Raw genomic sequence first — 22,128 nt, forward strand, 5'->3', positions numbered from 1 at the left:
ACCTTTGGTGCTAGTTAATAAAACATGGCCCATGAGGAATTTTCACTTTCTAAATTTCTGCAGGTATCTGCATGAGCATGCCTTGTTTTTACAATCAGAAAAAAAAAAAAATCCCTCGTTCCTGGTGGGGAAAAACCACTAAGACACAGCCCCTATTCTGAAGATTACACCACAGCCAGGGGAACAGACTTACAGATCTGACAAGTCTGGTAAATAGATGGAATAAACTAATAGGAAGATAGAGGAGGAAAGAGTTTAGCATACTTTTGTAAAGTATACTTTTACTATAACACAAAATATTCAAAAAGTACTTGCTGGATTTATAGTAAGATTAGGCATCAAAATGAGGTAACCAAACACAACGCACTATGAGTAGCACTTACAGATTGATGCTCGCAACAAAGCCAACCACGGAGCGCATGCCTCGGCTAGGATCATGGTAGACATCCATCCCAATCACCATCAATTGTTTCTGCGTTAGAAAACAAAAAACAAACCAAAAACAACAAGCCATCCATCACCCCATCTTTTTATTATCCGCACCCCAAAAGCAACATATGAAAATAAGTTCTGGGAAAGAAAAAGACTGACATCAACTTGACATCTTTTTAAACACTACGAACAAGTCAGATCTAGAACAGGATCAGCCACTTCTTCTGTAAAGGGCTAAACAGTAAATAACGGTGGGCTTTGTGAGGAACCATTCAGTTCCATCTGTCATTATAGCACAAGAGCAGCCATAGCTAGTCTATAAAGAAGTATGGCTGTATTCCAATAAAACTGCATTTAAGGACACTGAACACAGAATTTCATTTAATTTTCATGTGTCAGGAAATATTAGTCTTATTTTTATTGGTTCCAACTATTCGAAGTTATAAAAACCATTCTCAGCACGTGGGCTATAAAAAATCAGGCTACGAACCATTCAGACCACGAAGCATGGAGAATAAAGATAACTCTATGAAGAAAACCAGGAAAGCAACTAGGTAGGAGTCTTTGGAGAGCTAAATTGAATGAAGACACATCTCAGCATTACTCACCAGAGGAATATCCACTCCCCAGAGCTCACCACCCAATTTACAATTAATCTGAAGTAAAATTTTCTGGGCCACACTCCGAAGCCTGGTCGGCTGACCAATGGTTCGGACATTGATGACCTATAACAAAGGGGTGTGGGGAAAGAGGACGCTATCAACCTGTCAGGCGATGTAAGCAAGTCTGAAGTAAACACTACATTTGTTTAAGAAACCCCAGTTAGCAGATAATACACGTTGTGTGACTAGTTCTACTTCTAGGATATCTAGGCAGGCATGCACACACACATACACACACCCCACAAACACAAATCGAAACAAAAAACAAAAACTTTCGAAAGAATCTCATACAGAATAATTTTTTTTTTAAACTTAGTTAGGAAAAACAGCTTTCCCCTTTCAGAGTGAAGCCTATACTCTCAGAACCCAGTCATGTGAAACCACCCAGCAGCTCATCCACTGAACCAGCACGAGTAACTCATTTGGGAACATGAAGGCAGCATTTACAAAGAGCATCTGCTTTTAACCCGGTTACCCTAATAAGGGGGACTGTTCCACCAGAAGGGTTACACATGATGGCTTCTAATAGTTACTTCAGTCTTTTTGAACACCTGTATCCCTCTTTTCAAAGCCTCAAGGGAGGCTAGAGTTTCCATCTGTGCCTCCTGCCCAGCTCCCACTCACCTGTGAGGGCACAGGAGCCTGCACACAGCACAGCTTTTTAATGGCCCCATAGAGATCGTCACGTGTGCCCATGATGATGCAAACAACCATCTGTATCTTTCCCTTGAGGAGATAAAGTACATACAAAGTCAGGCTTTGGAACTCTCAGGGGACCTTGACAGGGCTCCAGCTGGGGGCAGTCTAAGAGCCTGCAAAGTCATGGGACCTTTAAGGCAGAAGGGAACTGAAACAGAGGGTAGATATTCTAACCCCAAACAGGTATTTGAACCTTTGTTGGGTTCAGGGCTTCTTTGCAGATACGGAATATGATACCATAAACTCTCTAGAGCCGGTCCTGACTACTTGACGTCTTTCTTAGGAGATTTAAGCTGCCTGGAAAAGGCAGACTTGAAAATTTGTAAGCGTTACTCAGTTGCTGCTTTCAATTCCCTGTAATGCTTTTTACCACTCTCTTCAGTAAACTAAGCACCTTATTACATTCATACCACAAAACTGAGGAAACATGAAATACAATACCACAAGAAAGCATTCAGAGCCAAACACAAACAAATGAGGCTACTGCCAAATCCATAAGTGGCTCTTCCTAACTCTCTGGTTAGGAGATAGAATGATATTGCCAGCACAGTATTTCACAGAAACATCCTTGACCCCTCACTGTTTAATAAGAGTTCCAACGCTGGAAACATAGGATCTCTCAAAGTCTGAATAAAGAAAAGTAGCACTCAAGTGAAATGAAGGTGCCAATCCTTTATGCCAGAAACAGCTATTAATGGTAAATCAATAGGATATTATTCCAAATCAAGATTAGTGTTAGATTAAGACCACTCCGAGGGATGCCTGGGTGGCTCAGTCAGTTACGCGTCTGCCTTTGGCTCGGGTCATGATCCCAGGGTCCTGGGATCAAGTCCCACATCCGGTTCCTTGCTCAGCGGGGAGCCTGCTTCTCCCTCTGCCTGCCGGTCCCCCTGCTTATGCTTGCTCTCTCTGACAAATAAAATCTTAAAAAAAAAAACCCCAAACAAACACACTTCTCCGAAAACACACATTCTAGTAATCACATCTAAGAACTTCCAAAGTCACAGAGAACACAGACTGCACACTGGGAGCCTACAGGCTGGACCTACCAAACACATGTAGCTTTTTAGTCCCTACAGTGACTTACATGTGTTGTTGTTTTTTATTAATACTTTTAAAATTTTATTTTTTTAATTATTATTTTTAAGTAGGCTCCATGCCCAACGTGGGGCCTGAACTCATGACCCTGAGATCAAGAGTCACATGCGCTACCGATTGAACCAGCCAGGTGCCCCCCTTTTTAATAAACATTTAAACATAAGGAGGGGCACATGCACACAAACCCAGATTTTTTGCTTCTACTGAAAAAGGAATAAATTAAAAATGAATTTGATAATGCTATGTTTTATCTGCAGTCATAGGGCTTTCTTTCTTTAGTTCACTACAGTTCCCTCCTAGCCCACTTCACTTGTGTTATTCACCTGTCTCCCGCAGACATCTGAGTTTGTGACCCCTAACAAATAATAAAACAGCATGCCCTAAGGACGACAGAGATAAGACCAATATGAGTTAAGTTTGGTAATCGTGATGAATGACCCTCATGTCCATGCTGCATGAAAACTGATGGCAGTACACTCTCCTAAAGAGAACATGGCAAGTGGTGAGATAGGGGAGCTGATGTATTACACTGGGTTATTCTTTTGAAAGCAGAGCAGAATTATCAATGATCAGGCCTAGGGGGAGGCCACTGACAACTAGAAGCCTGGGAAACCAGGAAGAAATGACAAAGAGAGACAGAACACAAGGGTGCTGTTGTGGGTGATAACCCAGAGTGGGGGATCAGAGAGATCCCAAGAGAATCTCCTTCTAGTACTGATCTCACAAGAATGGACTCTTCAAGTCAAAGACTAATTACTTTTGTTCCCTTCTTAAGCTTCTTCCTCTGTTTTGTGTACAAACAGATAAGAACTGCAGGCCTGAACTACTGAGTTACAGGGCTATGACCCGCTCAGCTCCAGTGGTCCTGATCGACTGTCAGGACCGAGCTGATGGGCCAGATGCCAAGTTCATTGCCAGAGCAATTCAAATCTTAAACCAGACCAGACTGTGACAGCTCAGTACTGAATCATGCAAAATGGCACTGGGCCCAAAAAGTTGCTTTCTGAGCACAACATGTTCTACATAGATAACAAACTAAAGTTAAGTCAGCTATTGTCTCTGTCAATTATGTGAAAAAAGAACACAAGAGTAAGGCTGCCAACACAGAATGAGAGAAGCAGAATTAACCAAAGGGCATGAAGACTACTTAAACTTAGTTCAATATTTCATGTGTCCATGAGTAACACACAGGTTTCTGGGTATCATAAACAGTAGACTGATAACCAAGATAACTTAAAACCAAGAATTCCAGTATTTTAAAACAAGCATTCTGTAACTATACTCAAATTAACTTATTACCTCAACTCCTAGCATGGATTGAATGGTTCTGACATAGGTTTCTATTCGATCGTCCTTTAGTTCGACCCAGGCTGGTGGGCTCATGCGCATACCAATGGGGCCAGCTATCTTCTCCAACATGTTAACCAGTTCTCGGGCCTGATCCATTGCTCTCTTTGGGTAAAACAGTGCCCAGAAATGCATGGGGACCTAGGAATAACCAGAAGCTATTTTTAGCACTTCTCACAACTTAGATACTCCAAAGTCACACCCAGGAGATATTACTCTAGAGAATAAACGGCTTTCAACTCTCTCTGCTTGAGTCCTTTCTGATCTAATTCCTATAACTAACACAGATGTATGTGATAAGTAAATTGGGGGCTACTTTCACAGTGAAATACTATGCAGCAATGAGCATGAAAGACCTACAGCCATATCTAACAATATGGATGAAACCCACCAACGCAAGGCTAAAGAAATTAAGCCTGACATAAAAGAATATATACTGTGTGGTTTCATATATACATCAAGAACAAAAAACAACTGAAATGAATCTATGCTGTTAAAAGTCAGGATAGTGGCTACTCTTACAGTTTGTAAAGGTGAGAGGTAGGTAGTAATGAGGAGCAGGTGGGATGGCTTCTGGGGCATTGGTAAAGTTCTCTTTCTTAACCCTTGGTGCGGATTACATAGGTTTATGAACCTTTGAAAATTCACCAAACTTACACTTGCAAGTATACTTTTTCTTTAAACATATTTCAATAAAAAGTTTTAGAAACAGATGTGTATACTTCATGCACGGCCAAAAAGACCAGGTTAGCCAAAAACATTCAAAAATAATTATATACCATTTGTTCTTCAGTTCCCTTGGTGGGAGATGTTTTAATTATACTTCTTTCATGGATAAAAACATCTTTCAGGAATCTTCAGGGAAAAGCGGGGGAAGATAAAGGAAGATAAAAGGGAGAATGGGTAATAAAGGCTGCCACTATATGAATTACCATAGCAATCTATTTCCTATTCCTAAGTCAATGGCCAACCAAAGTGCTTACCTCTAACGTCTCATCAATTTACTCTATTTGAGGCACCCCTGTTTAGTAGATAATTCAGGATGGGAATTCAGTTGGTACTCTCCCTCAAAAAGAAGACACTGAATCATTCCTGCTTCCTAATTTCCATACTTAAAGGAATACTGGTCCTCTCATCACTTACAGTCAAGATGGAAAGGTCTCTGGTTACTTCCTTAATCCAGTTTAGTTCCTGAGATGTGATAAATGAAGTATTTCTTAAATTAATTCTTTCCATTGGCAGAACACGTCCTTCGATCTAAATACAAAACAACGTACCAATGACATGAGCCATCTGCAAACACTATTTAGGAAAGAACAATGATACTATTCTCTCTCAGGCCTGGTCAACTCCACTATATAAACCTGTCCCTGTTATAATCTCTGAGAATGGCACAAAAATGAAACTGCAGCAGTGAGTCTAGGCCAATAAAACTCTGGACAAATACAGGTAAAATGTTTATAGGCATGGCTCTTTAATTACTGAAGCTTCCAACACGGTCTCCTAAGAAAGGGATTAGAAAGCACTGCCTCTTTAGAAGTAGAGAATGCATGTAAAGTAACTATAATTTCAAGATAAATAGGAAAATAATTTTTACAAAAATATTTTAAGGGACAAATTGAAAGTAGAAAATTAAAAGTAAAATTTCTCAATAAGGCTGAACATAAACTACTACACTTTAAAAAGAAAAACAGGAAGGAAAAGGCGCAAATATAATGAAAGAACATATTAAAGTTAGGAATAAGTCAATCAAATCTAAATATCCGAAAATGGGAAGATAATTAAGTTGATGATATAACAACATGATGGACTATTTTGCAGTCATTAAAACCACTTTCTAACTAATATGATCCTGTTTTTACAAAAAATAAGTAGTAATGTACATATCATAAAAACTGAGTGAGTCTATACTTAGTGGTGATTATCTCTGGGGATGTGTAATTATAGAGGATTTTTACTTTCTATGATCTCTACCATTTGCTTATTAAAAAATAACAAATACTGGGGCTCCTGGGTGGCTCAGTCAGTTAAGCACCCAACTCTTGATTTTGGCTCAAGTCATGATCTCGGGGTTGTGAGATGGAGCCCCACATTAGGTTCCCTGCTCAGCGGGCAGTCTGCTTGAGATTCTCTCCCTCTCCCTTCTGCATATCCACCGCCCGCCCCCACCCTGCCCCACTCTTGCACAGACCTTCTTTCCCCCCTCTCTCTTTCTCTCTCTTGCTCTCTCAAATAAATCAATCTTTAAAAAAATACTTATTTTATCTATAACCAAAAAAATTTAATTAGTTTATTAACATAAATAACAATGCCCATATTAGCATGAGTAAGGAATCAAACTCATGATATGAAAGTAAAAAATTTTTTAACCTTTCTAGAAGGCAATTGGCAATATATAATAAAAGTACTAAAAACGTGTCCCCTGACCTAATAATTCTACTTCCATAAATCTATGAAAATAAACATTACAAAGACTTAGTTACAAGGCTGTTCACTGAATAATTCTAATTAAAAAAATACTAAATTCAATTTTAATGTAAAAGAATAGAAAATTGTTCATAAACTATCTGGCAGCCATTAAAATGTTTAGAAAAATGTTAAATGACAGAGAAAACCATTCTAAATATACTGAGGGGAAAAAGGAAACTATACGAATACCCGGCGTGTGTGAGTATGCATAAGCATGCAAGCACGCACATGTACACACACTCAGAAACCCGCTGAAGGGTATGTACAAAAATGTTAACAGTGGTTATTCTGATATAGAAAGATGAACTTTTTTCTTCTTTGGCTTATATTTTCTACATTTTCAAATTAATATTTAATAAGATGAAAACATGTTCAAAATACAACATTAAATGAAAAAGAAGATTCAAACCCATATACAATACAATCACAGCTTTGTAAGAAAAAGACTTACTCTCACAGAAGAATGTACAGAGGAAGGATATATATTAAAGCATCTTTCACATGTATCTAAAATAAATCACTGCGATATCATCTTTGGATGATGAAATCACTGATGTTTTTATTTCTTTCTTTACTTTTTGTAAGGTTTCAACATTTTCCTTATTGACTATCCATTACTTCTATTTAAAAAAAAGAAATTTTTAACAAGGAGTCAATTCAGAGTGCAAGAGAATTAAAGAAAGGATAGAATTAATTATTTTGGTATAACCTCAAAAGACAGGTGAAACGTAATAATAGCTAATGTTTATTGAGCACTTCCTATGTGTCACATATTATGCTGAAGACGTTACCATTTAAATTCTTATAACTCAATCATTATCCTCATTTTACAGATTAAAAAACCTAAGAGATGCTAAGCAATCTGCTCAAAGTAACTAAGATGGCAAGTGGTAAAATTGAGATTCAAAGCCCAATAAGTGGACACCAAAGGACAAGGACTCCACCACCATCTCACACTGCCTCTGCCCTATGGATCGTGCCGCACAAAAGACAACATAGCAGACTCAGGCAAAATGCAGGCAGAAAGGGCCATAAGAAAATCAGATGGTGTAAGTCCAAAACTCTATGCCTGTGGAAAAAATAACAATAGTATATTTAAAAAAATCACAAGTTAATTATTGGAAAAGAAAAAAAAAACTTGGGGGAAAAAAAAGGACATATAGAACCTTAAGAATTATTAGGACTGGAAAACTGAAAATGAGGTAATTTTTTTAATAAAGATTTATTTATTTTAGGGGTGGGGAGAGTGCGTGTGAGCATGGGGAGAGGGAGGGAGAGAACGTCAAGCAGAATTCCGGCTGAGCGAAGAGCCCTGCCTGTGGCTCAATCTCACAACCCTGAGATCATGACCTGAGCCAAAATCAAGAGTCAGACGCTTAACTGACTAAGCCAACCAGGCACCCCAAAAATGAGGTAAATTTTAAGTCAATATTCCTCTTACTATCTGACAGAAAATTACAGCTCTGATCTCTGCAAAATACAAAAGAAAAATCTCTAAGAGATACCAACAAATGAAGAGAAGGAAATTCAAATATTATGACTAGGACCCCCAAAAAAGTATAATAGTAGAGCAAAACTCCAAAATAAAGACAAGATAGGAAGCTATCACCTACTTTCACTAAGCTCTGAAAATCACAGGTCAATGCTGTTTCCTACTCGGCCACACCCAGCCTACCTTATGTACATCCCTCTGCAGACAGAGTCCCCAGCGTGCCAATTCATTGCTGGCTGCCTCATTCTTTGAAATTCTCTGCAGCAAGCATTCCAAAGCATTATGGTGCTGTTTGGGGCTCAGGTTGATCTGCTGGGTCAAATCCTAAACAGATTCAAAATGGAGATAATAAGTTATTAGTCTCTCCATATGAAGTTAAACCCCAAGATGTCTAAAACATTTCCAAAAGAAAACCTCCTTTCCACTGAAATCTGTAGGCATTTTAAAACACTCTGAAGATTTTAATAAACATCTCTCAGGAATGTGAAAGAAGTATATGGTTAAAATTTTAATCATAAAAGTAAGAATGTGAAATGTTATTGTTTCTTTCTCCCACATGACAGCTAAATCTTACCTCTTTCCCAAAGCCATGTTCTGAATTTAAAATTCCTAAGAAATTCAGGAGCACTTGGGTGGCTCAGTGAGTTAAGCATCTGCCTTCCACTTGGCTCAGGTCATGATCCCAGGATCCTGGGATCCAACCCTACACCGGGGCTCCCTGCTCAGCGGGGAGTCTGCTTCTCCCTCTCCCTCTGCCCCGCTCCTCCCTCGTGCTCTCCCTCTTCTTCTCTCCCTCAAATGAATAAAATCTTAAAAAAAAAAATTCCTAAGAAATTCTATGAAACAGGAGCAAAGGGGGCTTGATTACACCTATTTAATATTTGGGAAAAATAGGGGGGGAAAAACGTCCTGTGCCAGGCAGAGCCAAACATCGGGAAAACCAGATCCAGTCTTACACTTCGTGTCATACTATTACTGTATCTAATGTCATCATAAGACACTTTTTTTGTCCAGTGTTTGGTCCCTAATTAGTGCTTTCTAAATGTTATTGTTAAATGAAGACCCAAAGGTGTATATGAGGATTCTGAATCACATATGTGAGTTCTTTATTCTTCTGGGACCAAAGAACTGTACAGTTGTTCCCTGTGAGGCAGTCATTACCGCCCGTCTGTGGGGCGGTACAGTTCCTCCGTGATCATAAAGTCATTAGATGACTGAGTGTTGTAAGGAGGAGCCTTGACCTACATGTTAAATGGAGACGGAACGAAGGTAAACATGAAAGAAATCTCTTACAGGAATGCTCAGCTTCACTTCGGGCTCTTTATGATGTTACCGAAAATAGTCTGTGGCACCGGAGACAGGCATGGGTCCAAGGGTAACAGACACGCACTGGGAGAGTGAGGCAGCACAGCAGCTCAAGTGTGGAAAGGCCCAAGCGCTGCAGACAGAGTGGAGGTGAAGCGCTTGGGCTCCAGACTCGTGCTGCTGCTCACGTCTGTGCTTCTCAGCTATTTCCTATGGGGACTCAGCCCCACACCTCCTGGACACTCCACACCCCACAGGATAAACTTCTATCCTTTTACCTCAGCCTCTGACATGTTGACTACTTTTTGCTACATTATCTCCCCCCCCCTTTAAATAGACTGAAGGCCGGTAGGAATGCTAGAAAAACTCAGTGCTATCAAAGACCCTCACTTAGGATCATATGAGCAGTTTACAGTCATCTATTTGATCGGTGGGGGTGAAGACAGAGTTACTTGTCTCCTTTTACCTTATAATCCAGTCACTCCACCGTTTTTGTTTTTTGTTTCAACAATCCAAAAGGGAGCTTTGATCAGCTTTTTCACAGTGTGTGGGAAGGGACATGGAACATGTTTTACAGAGAGAACTGGAGCCTGGTGATGACACGAGCCTGCCCAGGTCTAGCTCAAGCTGTTCTTAAAAAGGCCTTCCATTCAACACAGGCATTTCTCACCTTCATGGCTCTGAAGTCCTTCTTCATCTTCTCAGGTATTCCAGTCATGAACGAAAGCTCAGGCAGCAGCAGGATTTCACCTTTTAGCAGCTTTGGGGAGAGAATGGAGAGGAAAAATAAGGCAGTAAAAGATGGTCCTGTTCCTCTGACCTCACAAGACATGCCATACCCAGGGCTGGGCCTGCAGGGACATAACTGGCACAATAAGGAACACGAAACCCCAAAAAAGAGAGCAGTGAAACACTGTAAGTATTTTACCCTTTCCCCTCAGTCACAATACTTACAGCCTGCTGTATTAGGTAAAGGGAAAAACATTGAAATGGTCAAAAAAAGAGGAAAAACTAGAAAAAAAAAAAAAAAAACACCCATCCCTCTTGGGCCTCCAGACAAGCTAAGGCGATACATCCCATCCAGCTGGGGCCTTCAGATCTTATCTTAGCTGGTTGATCTTCAGCCTTCTCACTTAAGACAGAAGAGTCAGTGTCAAGGCACTTTCCCCTGGCTCCAGTCCCTGTTAAATGTCTACGACTTCCCTAATGGATCCAGTGTTTTAAACTTTAGCAGAAAATCTCCTTATTCCTTAACCTAACTTGCTCATATGGATACTTAGCTCCTCCTTATGGAGACTTCAAAAGCAAACACTCCCATGTGAAGTGACGCCTCTGGCTAGATGAGACAGCCCTGCACAGTTTTCCCCAACCACACGGTAACACTGCTCCACACACGGCTCCCAGCACCATGGATGAAGAGCGTAAGCTAGAAGTGCAAATCTGACACCCCCTCACTCACCATCCCTTGGTTATTCTGTCTCTCACTAGGCCTGTGGATCAGCAGTGGCTGGTCCTCTTCCTTAATTGTGATCCCGTAGTTTTTGCTAGAGCAGGACAGAGGCAGGAAAACGTTTCAGAAGCAGCAACACTACTCTACGGCAACACAGTCCGGGTTTCTTAACCAGCACTGGGGTACATAATTTGCATAAAACCCTTGTCAAGGATCCACCAAAAACTCACTATAGCATATTTATAACTGGAAAAGGCAGGCTCAACTTAACAGTGCAATTAAATGGAGGAGAAATTTCTTAACAGTCCAGGGGAAAATATGCTTAAAAAATGCATCAGGTTAGGGGTCCCTGAGTGGTTCTGCCAGTTAAGCATCCAACTCTTGGTTTCGGCTTGGGTCATGATCTTGGGGTTGTGGAATCGAGCCCCAAGTCAGGCTCCATGCAGAGTCTGCTTGAGATTCTCTCTCTCTTCCCCTCACTCTTTGCCTCTCCCCCTGCTCGTGTGCACTCCCCCCCCACTCAAATAAATAAATCCTAAAAAAAAAACCAAAAAACTGCATCACGCTGAAAGTCTTGGGCAACTAGAAAGGCAAAATGATAGTCAAATGATTAAATACTTGAATTTACTCTCTCTAACCAGACTTCTACCTAAGCCACCAAAAGAAATATAACTCAAAACCCTGGTATTAATTTATAAAGTAACTTCCAACATTACTAAATGAAACTATAACGACAGCATATTCAAGTCAAATCCCACAAACAAGCTCATTCAATCTTAGGTGCATTACCAATCCAATTATTTTAAAGGTGTCCCACTGCATGCTACTATGGAACTCAATATCTTGCTACAGAATGGCAGACTACATCCCACACCCACCCAAAGGCCCAAGCCCAGCCTCTTCTTTCCACCTGTAGTATTCCAAGAATGTGATCTCCTTCCCATCAGACATCGTGAAGCTATCTTTTGGTGTCTTATTCCAATCCACATCATCAATACGATAGGTACGATTGTTGTATCGGGTTATAACAATATTGCCAACCAGAAGCTTAGTGCACTCATCCTGGAAGTTTTCTTTGTTCTGCTGATACATGGCATGCCTTTGGAAAGAGACAAAAGACTTTTGAATCATATCTGTATATAGAGAGCACAGTGAAAAGGATGGGGGATGCAAATAAGTACTTCAGGGATATGATCACAGCTATCCAGCACCAGAAGGCTCCAGCTGTCTCTTTTAAGAGATAGGACTCTCATCTCTTTTCTTTTTGACATTACCAAAAAAACCCAAAACAATAAAAAATAGTGAAAAGAGGGGTGCCTGAGTGACTCAGTCGGTTAAGTGTCTGCCTTCAGCTCAGGTCATGATCCCAGAGTCCTGGGATTGAGCCCTGTGTCGGGGTCCTGGCTCAACAGGGAGTCTGCTTCTCCCCCTCCCTTTCTCTCTGCCCCTTCCCTGCTTTCTCTCTCAAATAAATGAAGTCTTTAAAAAAATAGTGAAAAAATAAAAGCCAAATTAAAAACAGCACCTACAAATTAAAAACATTCACAGTTTGCCTTCAAATAAGGTACTTTAATCATCAAAATAATTATTTTGTATCATTATTATTAGGAGAGTCTATGGAGGAACAACAAAACATTCTTTAAACGATATTTACCCTTTTTAGCTAATGGAAGGGATTACAAATACCTATCATTAGACAGGTGACATGGTGAAGATGCTGAAGATGCAGATGAACAGGCTCACCATAGATAAACATACCCTCGCAGTAACCTCTAAACAGTGCTGTGAACAAGCCAACACAGGAACCTTGCAGAAAGCATGTCTGAATATGCCCAGGGAGTCAAGGAACATTTACACAAGCAGCTGATGCTTGAAGGAGCAATCTGCCAAGCAGAAACGCCGGGGCAGGGGAATGAGTGACACTCCAGGCAGAGGTAGCAGTAGGCAGGGGATAAGCAGGTATCTGGCAATGGGGAGGCCAAGGGGGTTGAAGAGGGACAGAAGATGGTAAGCACATGCTGAAGATAAGCAGGGACCAGATGTGAATGTCCTTATAAGTCAGGGATCAGAGCTTGGACGTTTTTCTGTGGGTCAGTGTCACCCAAGGTAGATTCTTCAGGAACGCTGGTCCCTTGAGAGGTTGTGAGGAGGTGTGAAAAAGGCTCCACAATCAAAAAAGTGGAGTCCGTTCTGTAAATTATGAGCACTGTTTAGAGATTCACAACATACATGAGGACCTCGGGCTGCTAAAGAAACATATTTACCTTTATTTACCTCCAATGTATTTAACCATGGATTCCTCCCACCCTCTTCCTTTTAACCTCACTGAATGAATATTTATTGCCATCCTGAGCAATTAGTATCCTGCAAACTCGCCTTAAGAAAGACTGCAGTAAGTAATGAAAAACCATCCGAGAGTTCAAGCAGTTCAACCCTGACGACAGACCCTGGAGCCAATGTCTGGGTTCAAATCTGTGTCTTCCACTTACTAGCCTGTGAGACTTTGAATGAGTTATGGTTCTTTGTGCCTTGGTTTCCTCAAGTGAAAGTGGGGTCAGGGAAGCACCTAACTCATAGTGTTGAGAGAACGTAATGACTTTATCTGCATGAAGCACTGAGAACTGTGCCTAGCACAGAGAAAAGAACTGTGTGGTTGCAAATATCACCTTCATCGTCGTCATCAGTGCCTGATACATGCCAGATGCAGAGAGAGAGAGAGAGAGAGAGAGAGAGAGAGAGGGAAAGTGTGTGTGTGTGTGTGACGCCTTACTCTGTCTGCAGGTTAAATACAGAGAAGAGATGGCTATAAAGATAGTTCACTATAGGGGCACCTTGGTGGCTCAGTCAGTTAAGACTCTGACTCTTGATTTTGGCTCAGGTCATGATCTCAGGGTCTTGAGATCAAGCCTGGTGTCAGGCTCTGTGCTGGGCATGGACCCTTAAGATTCTCCCTCTCCCTCTCTCTCTGCCCCCACCACCACTTGTGTGCTCTCTCTCTGCCTCAAAAAATGTAGGTTAACTATATATATATGTAGTTGTGGAAGTCAGAGCAACCACTAGGATAGAATCTATATTCCAACACTTTTTAACTTGTAATTTATTTTCAGAATTCTTAATGACAGTTTTTAATATTCTCTCACCAAATCCCTTTCCCCTAATCACTGTCTTTTGTATCAGAAAAGGTAGGAGGATGACATGGAGGAGGAAGGCACAAACAAGAAAAAAGCTAAAAAGGGACTGAAGAACACAGGAGATAAACAATATAGGCCTATGTCTTGTTACTCCAATATTCAACATTGAAAAGCAGATAAAAATCAATGTTTTTTAACTGCATCTATTTCACTTTGACTTCTATACTGGGATTGAAATAAAAAAAATTAAAATTAAAAAAATCATACTGAAGAGAAGCCAGACCAAACAAAAAACAAAAATGAGTATATACCATATGATTCCACATATAGAAAATTCTAGAAGATGGATACTAATCTCTAGAGGCAGAAGCAGAACAGTGTTTGCTGCCTGTGGTAGAAAGAGATGAACAAATTTAGAAAGAGGTCTGAAAGAGACATGAGTAAATTTTACACGGGCAATGGATATGCTCATTATCTTCATTATGATGTTATGTTGGTATACAAGTAAGTTACAACTCATCAAATTGCATACTTTAAATGTATGAGGTTTATTTTGTCAATTGTGTCTTACTAAATCTGAAAAAAAGAAAATAAATTAACAGAATAAAAGATCTCAATGAGACTGAAATACAGATTATGATTGAGTGTCCAATAATACTAGTGGCATTTAAGTTAGTTGGGGAAAAGGATCATTAAAAAACGGGTAAGAGGGGCGCCTGGGTGGCTCAATCGGTTAAGTGTCTGTCTTCGGCTCAGGTCATGATACCAGGGTCCTGGGATCAAGTCCCACACTGGGCTGCCTGCTCACCAGGGAGGCTGCTTCTCCATCTACCTCTGCCATTCCCCACTTCCCCTGCCCCCGCTTGTGCTCTCTGGCTCTATGTCTTTGTCAAATAAATAAATAAAATCTTAAAAAAAAATTTTTAAAGGATAAGATTTGGGCCACCTGGGTGGTGCAGTCGGTTAAGCGTCCAACTCTTGGTTTCAGCTCAGCCTGTGATCTCAGGGTCATGGGATTGAGCCCTGCGTCAAGCTGCACACTCAGCACGGCATCTCCTTAAGATTCTCTCTCCCTCCGCCCTTCCCCCCCTTTTGCATGTGTGCATGTGCTCTCTAACAAAGAAATCTTTAAAAAAACACATGTTTGGGGTGCTTGGGTGGCTCAGTCAGTTAACTGTCTGTCTTCAGCTCAAGTCATGATCCTGGAGTCCCAGGATCAAGCCCCGTATCAGGCTCTCTGCTCAGTGGGGAGTCTGCTTCTCCCTCTCCCTCTCCCTGCCCCTCCCCTGCTCTCTCTCTCAAATAAATAAATAAAATCTTTAAAAAAATACATCTTTAAAAAAATGGATAAGAAAACTTGCTATCCATTTAAAAAATACAATCTTCATCAATTTAACATTAACACGTAAGAAATTAAACAATAAAATTAGGTGAAAATATAAACATTCATATGTTCCTGGCATTTAAAAAATCACAAACTTTGTTAAAGATATATTGTTTTGTAGCCATGGTAACAAGTAGCCATAAAATCCAGGGTTTGTTTGTTTGTTTGTAAGATTTTATTATTCATTTGAGAGAGAGAAAGAGCAGGTGGAGGTTCAGGGGGAGAGGGAGAAGCAGAATCCCCACTGAGCAGGGAGCCCAACATGGGCTTGATCCCAGGAGCCTGGTACCACGACGTGAGCCAAAGGCTTAACCAATTGACCACCCAGGCGCCCCCATAAAATCCAGTTTTAAACCTGCTTAATACGTCTATATCGATTCACCTCAGCAAACATACTTTTGCAAGCTGTCCAACCGGAGTCGTACCCTTGTTTCTGTAAATTGGCCAATCAGGGAACAACTTAATCCAATAAGCATCCCAGAGGAGTACCACTCAACTAACAACAGACCACCTGAGCAACCATGCTTCCGCTGCTTGCCCCTCTGCAAGACTGCTGTCCTGAACTCCATACCTCTCCAGTACTCTCTATAAAATCAGCAGTCTCTCCTCACTGCAGTAAGCAGTAAATCAGCCTTCTCTTTATTTCAGATAGAACAGAGGTCTTATCATCTTTGACAATTCTGGAGGTCTCACCACGGTCTGTGGAAGCTCTTCCTCGGCAACACACCACTAACTGGGCCCCCTGTACTTAACTCCACTTGTCCTTCAGATCTGCTGCCAGTGAGTCAATCCTGACGACTAGCTGAGCTCAGGCTAGTTTCATTAGGCTTTAGCTGCTTATCATTAGATAGAGCTTTCAGGTTAGAAGCCATTGTCTGATTGTTGGAGAGGATGTGGAGAAAGGGGACCCCTCCTACATTGTTGGTGGGAATGCAAGTTGGTACAGCCACTCTGGAAAACAGTGTGGAGGTCCCTTAAAAAGTTAAAAATTGAGCTACCCTATGATCCAGCCATTGCACTACTGGGTGTTTACCCCAAAGATACAGACGTAGTGAAGAGAAGGGCCATATGCACACCAATGTTCATAGCAGCATTGTCCACAATAGCTAAATCGTGGAAGGAGCCGAGATGCCCTTCAACAGATGACTGGATTAAGAAGTTGTGGTCCATATATACAATGGAATATTACTCAGCTATCAGAAAGAACGAGTTCTCAACATTTGCTACAACATGGACAGCACTGGAGGAGATAATGCTAAGTGAAATAAGTCAAGCAGAGAAAGACAACTATCATATGATTTCTCTCATCTATGGAACATAAGAACTAGGATGATCGGTAGGGGAAGAAAGGGATAAAGAAAGGGGGGGTAATCAGAAGGGGGAATGAAACATGAGAGACTATGGACTATGAGAAACAAACTGAGGACTTCAGAGGGGAGGGGGGTGGGGGAATGGGATAGACCGGTGATGGGTAGTAAGGAGGGCACGTATTGCATGGTGCACTGGGTGTTATACACAACTAATGAATCATCGAGCCTTACATTGGAAACCGGGGATGTACTGTATGGTGACTAACATAATATAATAAAAAATCATTAAAAAAAAAAAGAAGCCATTGCTTGGACCCAGGTCTTTGTATGGGTCTTTGGGCTTTTTGTTTTGAAGGAATACCATTCAAAAATTATTTTTGCCAGGGCGCCTGGGTGGCACAGTCATTAAGCATCTGCCTTTGGCTCAGGGCATGATCCCGGCGTTCTGGGATTGAGCCCCACGTCAGGCTCCTCTGCTGAGAGCCTGCTTCTTCCTCTCCCACTCCCCCTGCTTGTGTTCCCTCTCTCCCTGGCTGATCTCTCTCTCTGTCAAATAATAAAATATTTTAAAAAAATTATTTTTGCCATTAACTTGATTACTCTCCATCTGCTTACTTTGCTTTTGCTGTTATTTGTGTATATGCATAAAATCTTCTTTCATGTGTTTTTGTTTTATCCCGAATTTCCTTCTTTCTGTTAAATGTACAAGAGTGTTCTATAGGCAATGCATGGAGGCATAAGCCAGATAAATCTCTAAACCAAGCCAATCTACTCCTAAGACATCATAGTTGGAGGTCCATTTGATCAGAGACCAATTTGTAAAAAAGCAAGTGGTCGAACATCAGGAAGGCACTTCTTGTCTTGGCAATTTGTGAAAGAAGATCACTGTATTTATTTAGTTCAAATTCCAGGGTCAATGATAGTTGGGCCACTGATCCCATGGCCCTTCCTATCTGTGTATGGAACCTAAAATATGGTTCACAAACACACATCCTTAGACAACTTTAGTGCTTCTCCTTCTTGTTTCTCATAGATTTGCCTAAGCCAAGGTCTCAAACGCCCCGGGAGAATTTCTGCTTCCAATATAAAGGTGTACCATTGCTCTAATCCTGGCACTTTCCTTAGTAAAAAGCAAAAAATATTTTAGGTTAAACTTACAACATCCAAAGTGCACACAGAACATTCTCCAGTATAGATCATATGGTGGAGCATAAAACAAACCTCAATGAATATAAAAGGATAGAAATAATACAAAGTAAGTTCTCTGACCACAACTGAAGAAATTCAGGAAACTCACACACATGTGGAAAGTAAACAACACACTCCCTTAAATCATCAGGGCGTCCAATAAGAAATCACAAGGGAAATTAGAAAATACTCTGAGTTAGACGTAAATGAAAACACAACATACCAGAACATATGGGATACAGCTACAGCATTACTTGGAGGGAAATTTATAGCTGTAAAAGCCTATATCAAAAAAATATATATATATATATATATCCCGAATAAACTAACCTTCCACCTTAAGACACTGGAAAGTGAAGAGCAAACTAAACCTTAAGTATGCAGAAGGAAGGAAATAATGAGTGTAAAAGTGGGAATTAATGAAATAGAGAACAGAAAAATACAGTCAACAAAACCAAACACTGGCTTTTTCAAAAGGCCAACAACACTGACAAACCTTCAGCTAGACCACCTATGAGAAAAGGAGACTTGGATTTCTAAAATCTGGGATGAAAGAGGGGACATTACAACTGGGCTCACAGAAATAAAAAGAACTGTAAGGGACACTCTGAACGGCAGTATGTCAACAAATTAGATAACCTAAATGAACTAGACAAACTCCTAGAAAACACATATTACCAAAACCGACCCAAAAATAAATGGAAAATCTGAACAAATATCTAACAATATAGGAATTGAATTAGTAATTTAAAAACTGCACACAAAGAAAAACCAAAACCCAGATGGCTTCTCTGTAAAATTTCTACCAAGCATTCAAAGGAAAATGAATTCCAATCCTTCATAAACTCTCTCAAAAAACAGAAGAGGAAGGGAATACTTCCCAACTCTTTCTATTAGGCCAATATTACCCAGTTATCAATAGCAGACAAAAGTGTCACAAGAGAAATACAGATATCGCTTAGGAATATAGGAAAAAAAAAAAAAACTCAACAAAATAGAAGCAAACCAAAACCAGCAACATATACAAAAAATTACACATCATGAACAAGTGGGATTTATCCCAGGAATGAAGGTTGATTTAATATCAAAAAAATCAATTTAAAAAGCAGGATGTTTTGTTTTGTTTTTTAAATGATCAAAACTCAATTTCCTTTCATGATAAGAACACTCAATAAACTAGGAATAAAATGGAATTTCCTCAATCTGAAAAAGGGCATCTACAAAAAACTCACAGCTAATATACTTAATGGTGAAAGACTGGATGGATATTTTCTTCCTAAGACTAGGAAAAGGACAAGGATGTCCATTCTAACCACTTTCTTTTTTTTCTGGTTAAACAGTCTTTACTAACAAAGGGAATATCCAAGGCCACTACATGGAGGTGGGGCGGGGCCAGGGCTTTTTTTTCCCCCTCACTTTCACCACTCCTATTCAACATTGTACTAGAGGTCCTAGCAGGAGAATTCAGCAAGAAAAAGAAAAGAGATCCAGATTGGAAAGGAAGAAGTAAAAGTATCTCTATATGTAGATGACATGATCTCCTAAATAGAGAATCCCAAAGAATCCACGAATAAACCATTTTAACTAATAAATGACTCCATGGGTTTTGTGGGATACAAGATTGCTATAAAAAAAAACCAGTTGTTTTTCTATACACTTGCTATGAACAAACCGAAAATGAAATTAAAAAAAAAAATCCGTTTACAAATGCATCAAAAAGAATAAAATACTTAGGAATAACTGCAAAATTTATACTCTGAAATCTACAAAACACTGTTGAATTAGTGGTAAGTACATATAAAATTTTGTACTTAGAAAATGAAAAGATGGGGCACCTGGGTGGCTCAGTCCTTAAGCATCTGACTTCAGCTCAGATCCTGGGATCGAGCCCCACATCAGGCTCCCTGCTAAGCAGGTAGCCTGCTTCTCCCTCTACCACTCCTCCTCCTGCTGTCTCTCTCTCTCTCTGTCAAATAAATAAAATCTTAAAAAAAATGAAAAGGTAATTTTTATATCCAAAATAGGGAATTGTGCAGAAAACAAAACTAATCCTACATATACTATATAACTCACCTATAAATAGCTTTTGTATAGTTATAATAAAATATGACAATAACTTTTATGAAAGTAAAACTCTAACAAAAATAAATTTCAATAAATGGAAAAACACGCCATATTTGTAAATAGGAAGATTCACTGAACATTCTCCCCAGTTGATGCCAATCAAAATGCCAACTGACTTTTTTTCTTATTTTCATTAAATCATTCAAAGAATCACATCCAAGGATAAATGAGTGGCATTTACTATAAAAATTCTGAAAACAGGATTCCCTGACAAATATTAAAAGCTAATAAAATTACAACAACTAAAACACAGTATCACATTGATTTTAACCACTTAATCAAAATGAAATATTCAGAAATAAATCCAAGTATTTTAACATATGATAAAGACAGTGATTTAAATCTAAAAAAAAAAATGTTTTCCAATAAACTGTGTGATAGTCCCAAGGCAATCATGATGATCCCAACATCACACCAAGATAAATACCAGAAGGTTTAAAACATTGGAAAAAATAAAACATAAAATAAGTTAGATCTAAGAAGAAAAGCAACACAGAGACCATAAAGAAAGAAATAGCGCATTTGAAGACATCTACTCTTATTTAACAAATATTCTTGAACACTTACTACATGCTAGGAATCAACTAGAGCTGGATGTACTGTGAGAAAGAGAGACACGGCCCCCACCATCAAGGAGAGACAGTCTAGGAAAGATAGAATAAATAATTACAAATTCACCCCAAAAGAGTGACCATCCTCAACCTCTCTATCTCACACCCCACATCAAGCCAGGACACTGACTGAGCACCACTTTCAAAATATATCAAGGGTTCCCACCACCTCCACTGCTGCTGTCTTCATGCCTCCACTGGATTCCTGGTTGGTCTCCCCACTCCTATTCCCACCCTTCCAACTCTCTCCCCCACGCAGCAATGGGAAGGATCCTTTTACAACTGAAGCCGCATCATGTCACTCCTTGGCCATAAATCCTATGCTTCACTCAAAGTAAAAGCTAAAATTCTTACAATAGCCTTTCAAAGCTTTATACTGTCATCTCCTCCATCTTCTCCATACTTCCACTGCTCTTGCCTTCCCCTGCTCTAGCCACCCTGACTTCCCTGACACTCCCTGAATGAGCCAGGCATGTTTCTGTCTTTTAAAGGCCTTCACCCTGGCTGTCCCTCTGCCAACAAGTCCCTTCACCCATATATTCACCTGGCTAACTCAACTCCTGCAAGTGTTGGCTTGAATGAACTTGACTACTCTACTTAAAATTACAGCTCTCCACCCTCCCCCACCCCACCCCTGGTACTCCTGAAATCTCTGCTACTCTGTGTTCCACTTTTTCTTCCTTCCAAAGCTCTCAACACTTCTAGTATACTATGCAATTCACTTACCATGTTTATTATTTATTGCTTATGTACCTGACTACAATGTAAACTCCCTGAGGAGAGGGATCCTTGTTATTTACCGGATATGTCAAGACTCTGGTATACAATGGAAGCTCAATAAATGTATGTTGAAGGAGTCAATCAATTTATCAGATAAGCAAAGATTTATAAGTCTGATAACACCTAGTAGTTGTACACAGCTGGTGGAAAAATGAACGGAATAAGTGTTCTAGAGGGTAATCTGTCAATGTATATTTAAGTATCTTTTTTTTTTTTTAAGATTTTTGTATTTGAAAGAGAGAGTGTGTGTGTGAGAGACTGTGGGCGCGCATGAGCAGGGCAGGGGCAAAGGGAGAGGGAGAAGCAGACTCCCCGCTGAGCAGGGAGCCCGATGGAGGCTCGATCCCAGGACCCTGGGATCATGACCTGAGCCCAAGGCAGACACCTAATGCTTAACTGACTGAAACACCCAGGCGCCCCTATATTTAAGTATCTTACTATAGCAAATATTTTCTTAAAGTCTTTAAAATGTTCAGCCTTTTCATTAAGTAATTCCACTTCTAAGTACATAGCCTTAAAAAAAGAATCAGTGATGGACACAGATTTCTCTATAAAATGGGATTTCATGAAGCCATTACAAATTAATCACATCTATATTTACTATAGTAAGTGGTTTACTGTAGTAACACATTTTTTTTAGATTTAT

At 40.0% G+C, this 22,128-nt stretch overlaps 1 protein-coding gene across 2 annotated transcripts in view; it reads right to left on the minus strand.

Moving 5' to 3' along the window:
• Nucleotides 1-22,128, minus strand: part of PIWIL2 (piwi like RNA-mediated gene silencing 2) — a 70,332-nt gene that overhangs the window by 39,133 nt on the left and 9,071 nt on the right. For both annotated transcript variants that reach the window (XM_040626542.1, XM_008702086.1), the window contains exons 10-18: nt 11,865-12,053; nt 10,964-11,048; nt 10,175-10,264; nt 8,383-8,523; nt 5,382-5,495; nt 4,191-4,379; nt 1,719-1,820; nt 1,041-1,157; nt 384-472 (exon numbers count right to left, since the gene is read on the minus strand). In XM_040626542.1, coding sequence (XP_040482476.1) covers nt 384-472; nt 1,041-1,157; nt 1,719-1,820; nt 4,191-4,379; nt 5,382-5,495; nt 8,383-8,523; nt 10,175-10,264; nt 10,964-11,048; nt 11,865-12,053 — 1,116 coding nt within the window. The remainder of the gene's footprint in view (nt 1-383; nt 473-1,040; nt 1,158-1,718; nt 1,821-4,190; nt 4,380-5,381; nt 5,496-8,382; nt 8,524-10,174; nt 10,265-10,963; nt 11,049-11,864; nt 12,054-22,128) is intronic.

The sequence above is a fragment of the Ursus maritimus genome, unplaced genomic scaffold (assembly GCF_017311325.1).
Source record: "Ursus maritimus isolate PB19 unplaced genomic scaffold, ASM1731132v1 scaffold_11, whole genome shotgun sequence".
In the NCBI taxonomy this organism is placed as follows: domain Eukaryota; kingdom Metazoa; phylum Chordata; class Mammalia; order Carnivora; family Ursidae; genus Ursus; species Ursus maritimus.